At 39.1% G+C, this 15,441-nt stretch overlaps 1 protein-coding gene across 1 annotated transcript in view; it reads right to left on the minus strand.

The window, feature by feature from the left end:
- Positions 1 to 15,441, minus strand: part of DENND1B (DENN domain containing 1B) — a 144,322-nt gene that overhangs the window by 89,327 nt on the left and 39,554 nt on the right. Inside the window, exon 4 of the mRNA XM_042818985.1 lies at positions 6,939 to 6,988. Within this exon, the coding sequence (XP_042674919.1) occupies positions 6,939 to 6,988 (50 nt within the window). The remainder of the gene's footprint in view (positions 1 to 6,938; positions 6,989 to 15,441) is intronic.

Consider the following 15,441-nt stretch of genomic DNA (forward strand, 5'->3'; position numbering starts at 1 on the left):
CAGCAAAATAAAAAGCAAAAAGTTGCCCATGGGAAGGAAAAAAAGGTAGGAGATCGAAGGCAATGGGATTTTTACAATGGGACACATGCAAATGCTTAATTGATGATGATAAGAGCTCAAAGATCGGCCAAGTGATGCCACTGCCCAGACTCTCCGAACTCCCACTTACTTCCATTTGGACACATCCCTTCCAACCACAGTGATTAGCCTGAAATAAAAGCCTGCCCTGAGCACAAATAACAGAACAATATATATCTAGTCCAATGTGATCATTAGAAATCCACCATCATTAACAGACTTTAAAGAATAAGTTTGGTAATAAAGCTCAATTCATTACAAGTATTTTCCTCAAATATCTTCAGTCAACTGAACCAACCTAGTATGCTCTTTACTTTTAGTAAATGCTTGATAGCTCTCACTCAATTTTTTTTCAGGTTCTTTAGGATAACTAGGATGCTGCCTGCGTATAACATATGACACAACAGCATCAGTGACATTGTCTCATTACTCCTCTGCCAATAAAGCCATTTTCTATCCAAGTCTCTATTACTCTCAGGAATAAAGAGGCAAATCTCCACTGAAACCCTCAGGTCTGCACACAGCCAAGTGTTGCAAAGTCCCTCAGCAGCAGCACTGCCAGCATCCTGTGCTCCGCCTAGGGTATAGTACCTCAGTCTAACATGTGATGAGCTATTTACAAAAGCTGTCTTAATAGATGCCCCACTATGCAGGCTTTGCTTTTTATGTACTGTGTACACACATGCCGTATGCCTCTGCTCCACTATTGCTTAAAAACAATTCCTTAGCCTAAAGAATCTAACACCAGTAAGGAGCCCTTCCTTTCATTTATCTCCTCCTTTCCCAACACTGGAAGATGACAAAGGAGAATATACTGTACTGCAGTTAAAGCACATGTAAAAATTTCAATGCATGAGACCAAATATGATTTAATTCTGAGATTTTATTAAAAATAGCACAGGCAAATTATGGCAGTCCAGCAGGAGGCAATCCCAATGCCATCTCACCACCTCCAACTCAACATTTTCCCTTCAAGAGAGACTATGCAGCATTTTCACAGTTGGTGTGAGAACAGCCCAGCTTGAAAGCTGCATCCCACAGACTTTAGGAGGAGCTGCAAGCAGCACATTCTGGATGCTCGAGATGAGAAAAGCTCCAAGGCTGAACCTCCACAAACAACCTAGAAGTTTGCATTTGGTCTCATTTGCTTCAGAAGAACAGCTAACAAAAGCCAGAGACCAGTCATTCGCAGCATGTTTTCTAATCAGAGTTTCAAATACTGACTTCATTCTAGGTTGCTACTTCAAAAGCTCCATGCAAGACCTGAGGGCAGCAAGGAGGCCTGCTTTTTTGCCCCTCTTCAGCAGAAGTGAAAGTGACTGTATGCCAGCCATAGAAGAACAAGCTAATGATGGCTGCGTATTTCCACACACTGATTGATATTGTCAATGTCTGAACTCAACACAAAACATTCAAGAAGCACTAGCACAATAGTTTTAATGCACCCGTTGCATATTTTTATGTGCACAAGTTTTAGCTATGGTATTTGGGTCCCATGTCTCTGAAGCCAAGTTGTGACTTCGGCCACACTACCAAATCACAGCAAAGATGCTTCTACCAATTTTCCTTAAGAGGAAAATCAACGTAGATAAATGCAATTCCTACCTACCAGAATTTCCCAACCAAAATGTTACCTGTACTTTCCAATGGAGCACAGGATCTATTGAACAAGATAAACATTTTTTTTAATTTATTTTTTTTTTAAACAGAACTCAGGCCTGTGGATTACTTCAAAACAAGTGACCTGCTCACTTGCAGGGAGACAGCACAGGCACGCTACTGCAAACTGTTGCTGACCTCCTCCTCCCTCATTCCTCTGTCTTGCTTCCCCCCCCCCCCCTTCCTTTCAGCTCCTGCATGGCCTGCTTACATTTAATCTTAGTTTAACAACAATAAATCACCAGTAGCAAAGAATGTGTGTAAACACTTATTAACTGTGCAGACTACAATGGGCTCTTTCAAGGCTATTACAGTTCACTATATGAATAAAAGCAGTTTTTAAAAATTTTCTAATATCAGCAGAATACAGAAAAGGCTCTTTGGTACGCACAGAGCAGGTAAAGAGCTGTTTTAAAGAACTCTGTTTACACTATAGCCATTGTGCAGGCTGCATTTCAAGGCTGCCTTGAGAGAGCTGATTAAGGCAGGAATTAAATCTCTTCTAATGAAAAACAACATGTCTAACCATCACATTTATCCTTAATTCTTAATTAGAATTGCTCTTCTTCCAAATTTATCTGCTTAGGAGACACAGTATGCTTAAAATGAATCGCCCTTCACACTTAGGAATTCCTAAAGGGCTTTGAACTTCAGAGAGATTTTGTTGTTTCCAAACAATGAAAAACCATGCATGGCAGAAAAGATTTCAGTCAATATTTTTTAAACAAAACAAAGTTACAGGTAACGTTAATTATAATGTGTGTCACACACATATGCTTGACCAGCAAGGCACAGTTCTTACTCAACTCACTAACTCAGCTTACTCAGTTCTTAACTACAGGCAACTGCTACTGAAAAATTTCAGTGTATTTTTTCTCCAAATCTGACACTGAAAAGTAAAGCACACCAACCACTGACCCTAATTCTCCCCAAATCAGAGAAAAAACGAGAAAGAGATTCAAGCTGGAATTGATGTAAAGGTGGAAGCACCAGCTGATGGGGTGGAGTGGGGACTCTGCAACCTCAGCTTGAGCCATTTTCTTCCACTGATTACTGTCCCCAACAGCAACTATTGTTTCTGCTTCTAAACTCACCCTGTGATCATGACTCCACCACTTGGGTTCCTCCTGCCGTTACACAGATTTTTCTCATATGTAATATAAATTGTAGGCATATATGTGTATAATACAGTGAGATAGAGTGAAAAAAAACTCAGTTTTACAAGATTACTACTTCATTTCAGAGTTTCTAACTCATCCTACAGATTGACTGGAATGACTCAAGTGTTCAGGAGATGTTTTAATTTATCTATACAGCTTGAAACGTTAAATATATTCTTAGCTAAGTACTTTCTATTCTCATCTGTTGACTTTTTAACTAAGTATTTCTGTCAGCCACAAATCATCTCCACAGCCAGAGATTGCTACTCAAAAAACCAACAGAAATGGTTTAGCCATTGACTCTAATAGTTTGAGAGCTAAATAATAGGCACAGTAGTTCACGTACTTGAGCAATATTCTACACCTAACGAGTAATCTTCCTACAGCACGTGCAGCAGAGCCACTTATGCTCTGCAACATAGCCCTTACCATGTGACTGGGTGGGCACAGTAGGTGAAATCAATAAGGCACTTATCTCCATATTAGTCCTACAGACACCTTCCAAAGTCTTGGCTACAGAGGGACTACACAAACAACAGAAGAAATACAACCTGAAGGGGAAAAAGCAGAGGAGGAGAAAGGGAGATCAGAAGTATTTATGGAGGGAACAAAGGAAAGAGAATCAAAGTGCAGAAAAACTGAAGAGTCAAACTGTGACAGTGAAATTTAAGACTGATTTTGAGTTGTGACTGAGAAGAACATCTGCATGCTCACTCAATTATCCAACAAAATTACCAACACAGCTAGCGAGTGAGGTGGGGGCTCTGCAAGTTACACGAGTTTGAGGTTGAGAGTGAAAATACAGATCACTGAGGGGAAAGAGGAAAAATAATCATGTAGCGTTTGCATGAAGGTTACAAAGAATAAAAAAGACAAGGTGTTTTTCTCTGACACTTAAAAATCAGCTTAGCAAATATTAGAAGGAAGTGATAAAATCTCTACATTTTTTAAAAGTACAATCCTCCTGTTTCTCACAAATAGAAACAGAGAAAGGAATTCCACAGCAGAGAAAAAGCAAACTTATTCATGACTATCAACAAATGAACAGTTTAAAAGTTGTGCAGTTGTGTAATTCATGAATCCTAAAACAATTCAGTTGCAAAAAAAGATGTAGGCTCTCGGGGTAAATGCTCAAGAACTTCTATGGCAGAATTCAGTACTTAATCCTCTTTAGCACAAAATGTAAGCTATACCGGGTTAGTAACAAAATTATGTGTTTGCTTTCTATTTATATACATGTATGTATATATCTCAAAGTTTAAGTAATGGTTAACACATCACGCCATCCACTGTGCCTTTTTGGCTTGACTTCCAGCTTATATTTAAGGGGAGTTACCCACAGATTTTAAATTACCATTCACAGTATGCAATTGTGATAATTAAAACAAATAGTGTACAGCTACTTCATACATCCAAATGGAAGTCTGTATTTCTAGTGAGATAATGTAAGCAGTATCACATAGAATCAAATCTAGATCTTAGTCCATGATCACCGCATAGTGAATACAACAAAATCAAACACATTCTCACTTCATCCACTTTTCAATTCATTCACTGATTGAGTACAGGTGAGGCAGAGGAAAATGTGACGATGGACTTACCACTGGGATTTGACAGGGCTTTAATTACATTATTTTCATAATTTCAAGAACATTGATTTATTATTTAAATGAGTTTTGTTTATCTATTTAATAAAAAGGACACTGTTGCCTGAAACTCCGCTGCATGCAACAATGCCCAGAAGCAAAGTATGGAACGAAGTCATTTTTTTTTATTCCAGATACCTCAATCACTAGCATCAGTGGAAATACCACTTCTGCTCTAGTCTTTCCTAGCTCTTACAAGGATCACAAAGTGCTCTCAGTGGTTTATATACTGATAGATCTCACAATACAGTTTGAGAAACTATATTCCCTAAAGTACAATGAGCTCAACCTGTGAAATAGAAACTTGGCTTTTCTCTTCAATGAAAGCTTTCTGTACAGAACTTGCCACTGAAGCAGCCTGTAAAATACTTGGGGGCACTCACTGTATGGTCTGTGGTTGTTCTCCCTGCGAGAAAATAAATGCTCAGCAGACAAGTGAAAAGCATATTTATGGCTAGAAAAAAACTAGGTGTTTGTCACACCTACAGCATTCTTTTAAAAATAAAACAAACACAGAAAGGAGTTACAGCAACATATTTATCGATACTTGTCTGCATTGGTCCCATACTTTTCAAAACAAAAATATCCACCTCCAGGAAAGTAAAAGACAACTATACAGTTTTTGTATTGTTTATTTTCAAGTGGCAACATGCCTTTACAGTAGAAAATGTCTGAACTGAATAGCATAAGCACAACACAGCCCTAAATTATTCCTCCCAAAAAGTTAAGAGCAGCAGACACTCTTGCATGGGCATCCAGTACTTCTGTCTCTTTGCCCACGGCAGTTCAGCCCACCTCCCCTGCCCAAGTACCTTCACTTCCCAGGACCCCACACTGCCTGTACTCCCTCACAGGTCCCAACAGCCCAGCTCCCAACCCCAGCCAAGGAGAAGCCACTTGTATAGAAACTGGTTTCAGAGGCAGCTGCGTGCAGGCTGAGCAGTCAGCAGTCAATGGAACGTGCACCTCAGCTTCCACAAATCACCCCAGCTTCTGTCCAACTGCCAATGTGTATGGATATTATATAAGTTTCCCGTCTGAGAGCACTGCTCTTTGGTCAAACATGGAGGTGAAAAAGTACTTGGAAGCAGAAGGACAAAGGGCAAACAACAAACATCACATAACTTGTATCATTTTCCCCCCCATCATTTGGATACTCAGTTAAAGTAATATATTCCCACAGAATTCTGATTAAGTTTATCAGCCTCATATAAGCAACTAAGTGCCTTCTGAATGAATAAACAGAAACAGCTAACACTGAAGTAGTTATTTGAAAATAATTATTTGCTGCCACTGATAAAATTCTTGCCACTGGATGGCAGCAGCGGAACCTCACCTTTTTCTGTTATCCTCAATTTTTATTTTCATTATTCATCTTCTTTATCAGTTTTACACAGATATACTGCATACGTCTCGAGCACATTAAGGACTTCAGTGCTTTACAGCCAACACGAACAGCACTGGTTAGGTCATCAAAACAGTTTGAAGGGCAGCAAGTTTAGCCAGTTCAAAATGCAAACAACTAAACATCTATAAACGGCTAAATGAGCCTAGTTTTCTTCAGAGAAGTTGTGCTTATGACAGTCTGTACGTGCCATGTTCTCCTGTAAAGCCTCCCTCCCTGCCTTGCACCACACTACTGACACTACACTGCCGATCGCTGTTGCAGGGCTCTCGCTCACAGCGCTGCCAACGCTGCCCTGCAGCCGGCTCAGCCTGCGCTACAGCCTGCAGCTTTCTTCCTTATGCAAATCACGCTTTTAACTCCATCTTTGCTGATTCGGACAACGTGAGTTTTAGAAGCGAGCGTGATAGATTAATTACCATTAATCAGTTTGACAAGTTCAAATAAGTGTTTTAATTAATAAAACTTTTATACAAACCATTTAAATTATTGCATCATTACATGGATGCCACACTGTAATGGATACCAGAAAGGTAAGATTATTATGTATTATTAATTAGCTGTTAAGTCTACTCTAAGAAAAATCAGCTGCACATTCAGTTACTTCCATGCAATTAAAGTTTTAATTTCTCTGAACTCAAACTACACATTTTCAGTACTGGTATTTATATCCTAAAGACTTGTGACTTTTTTATGATGGTTGCTGCTTGAACAAAACTGTATTATATGCTGATAGTAACACAGAGGTTGTTAACAATTATACAGGAGTATATGTAATTTACAGGAGTAAATATAATCAAGAGGTGGAATATTGCTCTATCCTGAAAGACATACCCTTACAACTCCAGAAAAGTTGTATTTTGCTGTGATGTTCATCCAGGGGTGCATGTTTCTGTACTGTATTTTTATTTGTCCTTTAAATATTTCCCTGTTATCACACTAAATACCCTTTCATATAAAATGTTTAAATAAATGATAACTGCAACATACCTTTCGACATCAAAAGGAAAGCAGAACTTTGGAACACTGTTCAGCACTTCCTGTAAATGCAAGGGAAACAGGGTTAGGATTTTGAAAAGGCTTTTATCTCTGTTTGCTAGCAGTTCCCCTGAAGATTGGTTTAAAACAAATATCCAGAAATATTCATAGAAAATAATAATAAACTTGAGGAACATATGATTGCAAAAAAAAAAAAAAAAAAATACAGTACACGTTCCTGGACTGAAATAATTGATTATTAAAAAGGAATTAAGTTTGTGCTTCGGCAGATTGCAAAGACAATGCCGTAGAAGCCCCAGGAGGGAAAGGCCTGGCCTGAAGGGTATTAACACCCTTCACATCCCCGCTGGGATTCCCCTCAACAAGGCCATATGGATTTTACAAGAAGCACCACACCATATGGGTAAGCCACGTCTGCTGCTACTTGTACCACAGACTAGCCACAGGGACTTCTGACAGATCCTGGCTCAAAAATACAAATGTTGTTTCAATTAAAATGCAGGCAGAGAAAAGGGAATGAAGTTGGCAGCAGAACGAATTACAGAGAGGTATAACGACTCTATACATGTCTCATGGTCAAATGCTGAAAATCATGGAAATCTTCTGCTGGTCCAAGAGAGATATTTATATGATTAACCCTTTGGTTTTCAAAAGAAAGCAACTCTGTTCATAAAGGGAAAGGGAGGGAATCTGATGGAGCTATGTTTGTACAATAATATAATAGCATTGCTCTCTCTCACAGCATTTACTAAGTTGTTTAGTGACAAATAAAGGTATAAATTATGATATGAAAATGCTCCCAAGCTAGTAAAAATTTTTCATTAGGTGAAAAAGTGATTTGCAGGTTTAGCAAATCTGTTAGCAGAAATTATTCAAGCGATCTTACAGGATCCCAGAAATAGCAGTTTTTCCCAACAGTCATACTCAGCCTGGGAAACAAACCTTCTGTGGCACACATGAGCTAAGAAGGGACAAGAGATGGCATTTGTATGGGTCAGCACAGCTACAGGGTTCTCTCTTTGTATGAAACCAACAACATGACTATACTGGCTACACTGGAGCTTATAAAGGCATCCTGTGAGGTGCACACACTCAGGAAAAGGCAAGCAGACTGCAGAGATGCAGATGGGGTTAAGAACTGGATCAAGGATGTTAGTACTCTCCTGCTTGAACACTGTTCAACTGTGCGCTGAGCAGCCAGCTTCCATTAGGGGAAGCTATGTACTGAAATTCCCACACACAATGACTATTTGCTCCAAACATCTGCCTGGAACAGTTGTAAGTGTAAAACACAAAGAACCCATGGAAGTTAATCAGCGAGAGCTGAAAAGTCCAGGGAAAGAAAGAGACAGAAATGAATCCTTCAAATACAACACACATTGTTAGCTGCAACATCTTAAAGATACACGATGCTCCACTATGTGAACTAGTAGTACAGAATGAAGAAATCAATTTTCAAGAGTTTCTATGTCACGGAATGGAGCTCAAGAAATCTTTCAGAATCCAGCTTTCCCAGCACAGGAAAGGGGTCTAAGCACACCGTGGTGTGCTTTGGGAAGGGGCCTCAGTATCTCAACTCAAATTCTCCTTCCAAATCTGCACCTATAATCACACTATAGTAAGTTCTTTTCTCCATACTACTGAGAGTTGGGCTTGCTGCCTGTTGATCTCAGAAACGATTCAGAACAGGGTACAGAAACATATTCACTCCAGCCTCCCAGCGCATCCTCTCAGAATAAACGATCCCACAGGAAGAACCAGCCCCAAGCCCAGGGGCAGCTCAGCAGCCCAGCCGGTGACCCGAAGACGACGCGTGCCTCCGGCCGCAGGACAGCGAGGCCTCACGCCGCCCCCGGCACACGCTCAGCTCCTGCGGGGCGGCCCCACTCGCTTCCCAACTGGCAGCAGCATCCCTCAGGGAGCGGTCTTTAAACCTCTCCACTCTTTAAAATTCAAGCAGCCAGCAGGTCTATAGACTGGTGTATAAACAGCACAGACAAAAAAAAAATCCTCTCCCAGCTTATGTCAGTGACAAAGCAGCTCAGCAGTTGACTGCTTTTCCCCTGACAGCATAAGCTGGGTTTACACAGATCAATGGCTGCAAGTCCTACCTCACTTCCAGGGCTCTGCTTTCCCCCTTAATTACAGGTGTTAGTCAGATTTTTAAAATGGAGGAAAAATAAGATGCCCCCAAGATGCTTCCAGACAGATTTAAAATGCAAATGGCTGTTATTCACATATCCACATAAGCAGTCACTATCGGTGTACAGTTCAAGTCAATAACCTTTCTATTGAGCAGAATTGAGCTCTGCTTCCTAACAAGTCATTGTCTTCACCGATCCACAACTCAGACAGGACTCACTCTTGAGTCAAAACGCACATCCTCTGAAAAAGCATAATGCATTTATCATCTTTTATTTTAAAAGCTTCATAAAAGCATGTGTTAATCTCTGAAAACAAAAGGTTGTCAAATCTTCAGAAAGCAAGCTATCCTCCATTCACACTGCCTCATGATTAGCACCACTCTGGGCTCTCACAGTGTCAGTTTCAGAAAAGAAAACAGCCACTGTTTCAGGAAGGAAGGTGTGTGCAGAGGAAACTAAAAAGATGCTGTAGAAAACAAGTTAAAGAGCACATATTTGCTTTGAAGCACTGAGTAAACACATACAGTCATATACACAATTGATTTTAATTACTAAGTCAAAGGATTGCTATCTCACTCCTTACACAAACTCTAATGGAAAGAATAAAACCACAAAATCAATATCATACCAACTGTAGTTGGTATGATATTGTTTCCCTGACGCAAAGCTTAAAAAAAAAATGGAAATAGTATTTAAGAAAATACTCATATCTACAGCATATCAGCAGCAAGTTGCTCTCTCACACATTCACGGTCCAGTGGGTTTATTAATTACTGCACCAATTGCTCTACACAGTCCAAGCCTGTTCCTACACACTGATTACACACAGAGATAATACAGACACTTACAGAGTCAGATTTATTCAGCTTTCCTTGGTTTGTTTTATACCCAAACAGCAAGGTCTGTGTATCATCATTTTGGAAGCAATGGAAAAAGTAGTAGACGATGTTTCTAAAATCACACACCATTTTCCTAGAAAACAAGTCCTAGCAACTCAATCTTACCCTTATGCAAAATTAATGGATAGATTACATTCCAGATACACACCTTACTCCTCACTGAGGAAAATCTCATTTTCATTTCTAATACCATACTCAACTAAAAGAAAATCTTCGGAAGTTCATAATCAGAACTGCAAACAATTATTTGATTCATGCTCTGCAGTCGTCAGCTAAGAACAAATTCACCTTTCCCTGGCTGCAATTTCAAAGCACTGGAATTTCAAAACTTGGTACCCTTAACACTGTCAGGCAACAACAGGAATTCTGCCCCCCCCACCCCCACCCCCCCAACAGGCCTTGCTTAACTCAGTGAAGCCACAATCTCCATGTGTTTCCCTTTCTATGTTTTCATCCCACAAAGCAGAAAGGACATCACACACACAGAGGTTGCGTCAGGTTAGAGAAGCAAGCACATACGTGGCTCTGACTGTTAATTTGCTAAGTGGAAATGGAAACAGATACCTCAGGCAGGTCCATTTGCAAACATGTAGCTGTGTACATTGTAAAGTACAGTGAGTTTCGGAGGGTATCTCACAGCAACTGAAAGTAGAAGAGCTGTCTCTTTAGAAAGATTTCACCAGTCTTGATGTATATTACAGAACCAGCATATTTAGTGCATCCCTACAAAAGTATGAGTGAGTTCATGAGTTTTTTTTCCCCCCCCACTTCAACTTACACCCTTCAACGGGTTCTTTTTTTCTTTAAATGCAGACAAAGCTTGATGAATCACCAGAAATGAAGCTGACTACAAGATACTACACTACTGAAATATTTAATTATTGACATTTAATATAATTAATTTCTAAAATTAGAAGGACAGAGGAACTACTCTCCGCAGTAACTTTTTGTGCTTGCAATATTTTGCAGTTCACATTTAAGAGGAAAGGAAACTTGATTTTTTTTCTTGTGAATCTCTGTTAAGGGATTGAAGATATTCTCCAGTTGGAACATTTTAAGATATTCAGAATACTGAATCACTTCAGAAATGGCAATTTAGACACTGCCTTTCAGAAAAACTCCTGCCTCCTTTCAACTATTTCTGCATTTATCTGCAGTATGACACCCACCCCCAAGCAGTTAGATCCCCACCTAGATCTGTTCTACTTATTGCATCAGCACCTCTCAAGAAGGGGACAGTCTCTTTCTAAGATTATGTCACACCATGTTCACTCCATAGGTGTGTCAGCATACCCAGAAAGAAAAGGCCTAAATAAGATAGGTAGTATGCAATAGAATTTGAATTACGGAATGACACAATCCAGATAAGATGCACAAAAACATTCACATTAATCAGTGCTCAAAAAACTACTTGTCCTTATGTCTATTATCTTGAATTCTAAGAGGTCAAATAGTCATCAACCTAGATAAAACATTTTTGTGCCTTCCCCCCCCCCACTATCCTTTCTCTTCAAATGTTTTCTTCCTCAATAACTTCCTAGTTCTTGTCTCCTTATTTATCTACCTTCCTTCTTTAAAGACCCTCCTCCAACCCCACAAAAAGGGGAACTTCTCTTTTTTTGTCTTGTCTTTGTTGCATATACTTTATTAAACACTGTTTGTCTTTCTTTCCTTACTGACAAAAAACGACCTGCTATTCTGCTTTAGTATTTCATCTAATTGTCCTTCAAAACTCTTCCAAGAACCTCCTATCCCTATTCACCTCTCTCTCAATACCTTCCATCCAAGAAGAAAGTCTCTCTTACCAGTTTCCATACTGCAATCTCCATGTTCATCTCCTAGCATCCTCAACCGACTTTCTCCCCACCATTTGGTACCACAGTTTTTAGTTATCTTATGTCAGTTCAAACATACAAACAAGTGATCTACTTGAGATTTAAGACTGTCATAACATATTTCTGACTCAAAGCAGCGACTTCAATAGGAATATTTAAATGCTTCAAGTTAAGCACAGATTTAGATTCATTCTTAAATCAAAGTCAGACTGCTTAGCATCTTGCAGCTTTGAGCTCTTCATCATTATGGCTCTACTAAGGTGAAATTCTAATGCTCCTACATAAAACAGTCCGTGAAGAGGCAAGCTGCTCTGTCCTCACAGCTGACTTTTCCTTTTCCTTTTTGTGAAGCTGCACACACCCACAGCAGGGACCCATGTGAAGCTAGCAGCAGTAGTTATATTTCAAAGACTTAGCTGTTACCACTGCTAAAAATCTCATCAAAAAGTAGTAGCTACAATAAAGTAAGGCCCAAACGGTTTGAATAACAAAAAATTTCATCTTAAATCACATTCACAGAAATCCAAGCTTAAAGTATGGAAATTACTAGCAGGCCTCCATAACTATTTTTAACCTTTATGTGCAATATGCATCATCCTGTTGATCGTCTACTAATTTCATAGGGTAAAAAAAAAAATTATCAGCTGCTTTCAGAACATTCCTCTTACACACATAAAGGAATGAATACAAAAGACAAATGCAAATGGTTTAGGGTGGAGGTGCAAAACCTTTTTGAGAAATAATTGAGAAAATGCACCTTAAATGTACAGCACTTCGTGGTTGCATTCAACTACATGGATGCTTTTTATATTTCTTTTCTGAAAACATTGAACTGTGAAACTCAGTAATCTCCAGTTTGAAGTAATTCAGCTACCACTTCTACATTCGTTAAATGAAGTGTAAATATGACTCAGAATTTACAGGACTTCAAAGTTTCTTGTAAAAAAGAGAATGGAAAGCACTGTATGATTCGTACAAGGTCTCTGAAGCACAAGCAATATCGTTCTCCAACTTTCACACATCCTTTGAAACAAAGTTTTCCAGGCTAAGAAACAAGTCCCACTCTGTACCTTGGAAAGAACAAAGTAGTTAACCTTATTGGTTTTCTCCTTTGGAGTTCTCAAATTTTCCTCTGTGTCTAAAGGCAAATTATGAAGAACTCTCTGCGTAAGAGATATTAATAATTAATAGCTATTACTAATTGGCTTGCTAGTTGTAATTATAGGGTAGGCCCATGGAAGTCATACGCATATAATACCATTCCATTCACAGCATAACACCAAGGATGAGTAAAACTGTTTTAAAATGGCAGGGTAACCCAACTGCATGACACAAGAACTTCTGTGCTACATTAAAAAAAAAAAAAAAAACAAAAAAAAAACCACCACAACACAATGGGCAATCCCAGCTCCCTCAGAACAAATCTGCTTTTTAAATTGTGATTTTTAGATTAAGTTGCAGATAGTGTACATTTTTGGCCACCTAATTCAATCCAAGCACAGTTGATCTGTATTGAGATTCTAGTGGGTTTAGAGCATCCCTCAAAGGCATTTTATAGAAGGAGAAAAGAACAAATACATTAACTAACTCTGGTACTTCGAAAGACGTTACCACACTGAGAGACTGAAGAATAAGGCTTCCTAAGGTTTCAGAACTGAGATTTTCACTGAATTAAAAAAACCTTGGATTCTCCACTTATCTACACAACAAGGTTCAGGAACAATTAACCAGTTATAACTAAGTCATATCTTACTGTCCACTGTAGCATACAGATATTGAGAGTGCAGTCACAAATAACAGAATAGCCAAGACAATAAGAACTTCAGCACAGATTAATTTACCCACTTAAAGAACCCTAAATTTTTCTGGAACTCTGATTAGAAACCTAAAAATCAACAGCATTGTTCTTCTCAAAGGTAGTTCTTGTTCGTGTAAATATAGATTAAAATATTACCATCTATCCAATAATTGGTGATGAAAGTGAGCAAGAGAAATATTTCTGCATACATTCTGATGTTAGGTGTGTAACAGTTGTATGGCATGCACCAACCAAATGCATGGACAGGGAGACCATGTTAGAGAGCTGAGAAAATTGGAAAAGAAATGCGCTCTTCCATCTCCACTCTTGAAATGAAATACTATGGAGGGTGTATTTAACTTTTAAGATAATATTCATTATCTTGAAGTTCATTGCATTTTGTACAAAAATGACACAAGTATGACAGAAAGTTTTCTATCATCACATAGTAGGGAATAAGATAAATGACATTTTATTAGTATACAATTTCAGTGGCAGCATCATTACCTAAATGCTCAATAGACCAGCTGTCTTAGACTCACAGCAAAAAGGTGATGCTCTTCCAGGATCAGAACTTCCCATCTTTTATTTTCCTCCAAAAAAATTACTGCACAGCACAAGTTATGGTGAAACTATATTTTTCTTTGTAATTCAGAACCTTAGAAGGAATTAATACAAAGTATTACATAAATGAATGAATGATCTTGGCATAGCATCCAAATAGAATATCTGTAGCAGTGACTTATGCTGATAAATGATGTGAGATGTTCCAAGAGCTAAACACTTGAGCGGGCTCTAAATTTAAAGCACAGTGGAGTGCTCACTGCTGTGTAGTAGCGGAAGTAGATGAACCACGTGGTAGTGAAAAGGGTAGTGAAACCCATTTGGCACATGGGCTGAATTTCTTAAGCTAGAAGGATCTTCGGCCAAAAGAAAAGGAACTGGGAAAGGAAGTCAGTTTCTAAGGAACCACTGGGAGAATTGTTTCATAATTACTATTATTTGAGATATTTTCATGAAGGAAACATACTTCTCATTTTCCAGGTCAAATTCTAAGGCTTACTATAAAACAGCTTAACAAAAATCACTAGTAGCAATGAAAGACAATTGCAAGAAAAAGTGTTACTCAGTACAAATCCAAATGCCATTGACAGCATCAAAAAACAAAAGAGAAGAAGCAACAAAACCACAAGAAGGAACAGAGAAAAAGCAACCAAAATATAGCATCTCTCTTGTAGCACCAGATACAGATGGATCACATAGAAATAAAAGCAACTGACACACAAGTACATGCAATTTTCCTCAAGGAAATGAGTAGTACACATTCATTTCATTTCACCTGTGGCTGGAAGTGCCTGGATCATTTGAGTCTGGGCCATTGCACCTTTGCTATAGTTCATAATGCAACACCATCAGGTCATCATTTCCTCAAGTGCACACAGACTTGGTCAGCTCAGCCAATGCCAGCAGCACAGCAGAACATCACCAGCAGCTCTGAGGAGAAAGCAGCCACATCCAACAGCTGGCCAGGAAACATAGGCTGTCCCACGCAGGAAAGTCACTGCCTGCTTCCCTTACACGCAGGACAGAACCATGAGTGCGCAGGCCTAACCCAAACATTCCCCACACCACACTTGCTTGTTCCTACTGAAGGAGTTCTCCCCAGTTCCTGACCTTAACTGGCCTAAAGCTCTAGAGCTGCATTGCACTTCCCAGCGTTTCCTCTAACAGTGGCCTTACCACTGAAGGACACAGGACAGACATCAGGATGCACTATGACTTCAGAGATGATTATTTCTCAGATGTGATCTTCTGTTA

This window comes from Centrocercus urophasianus, unplaced genomic scaffold (assembly GCF_019232065.1).
Source record: "Centrocercus urophasianus isolate 14NV4802_14NV808 unplaced genomic scaffold, USGS_Curo_1.0 seq_18, whole genome shotgun sequence".
Taxonomy (NCBI): domain Eukaryota; kingdom Metazoa; phylum Chordata; class Aves; order Galliformes; family Phasianidae; genus Centrocercus; species Centrocercus urophasianus.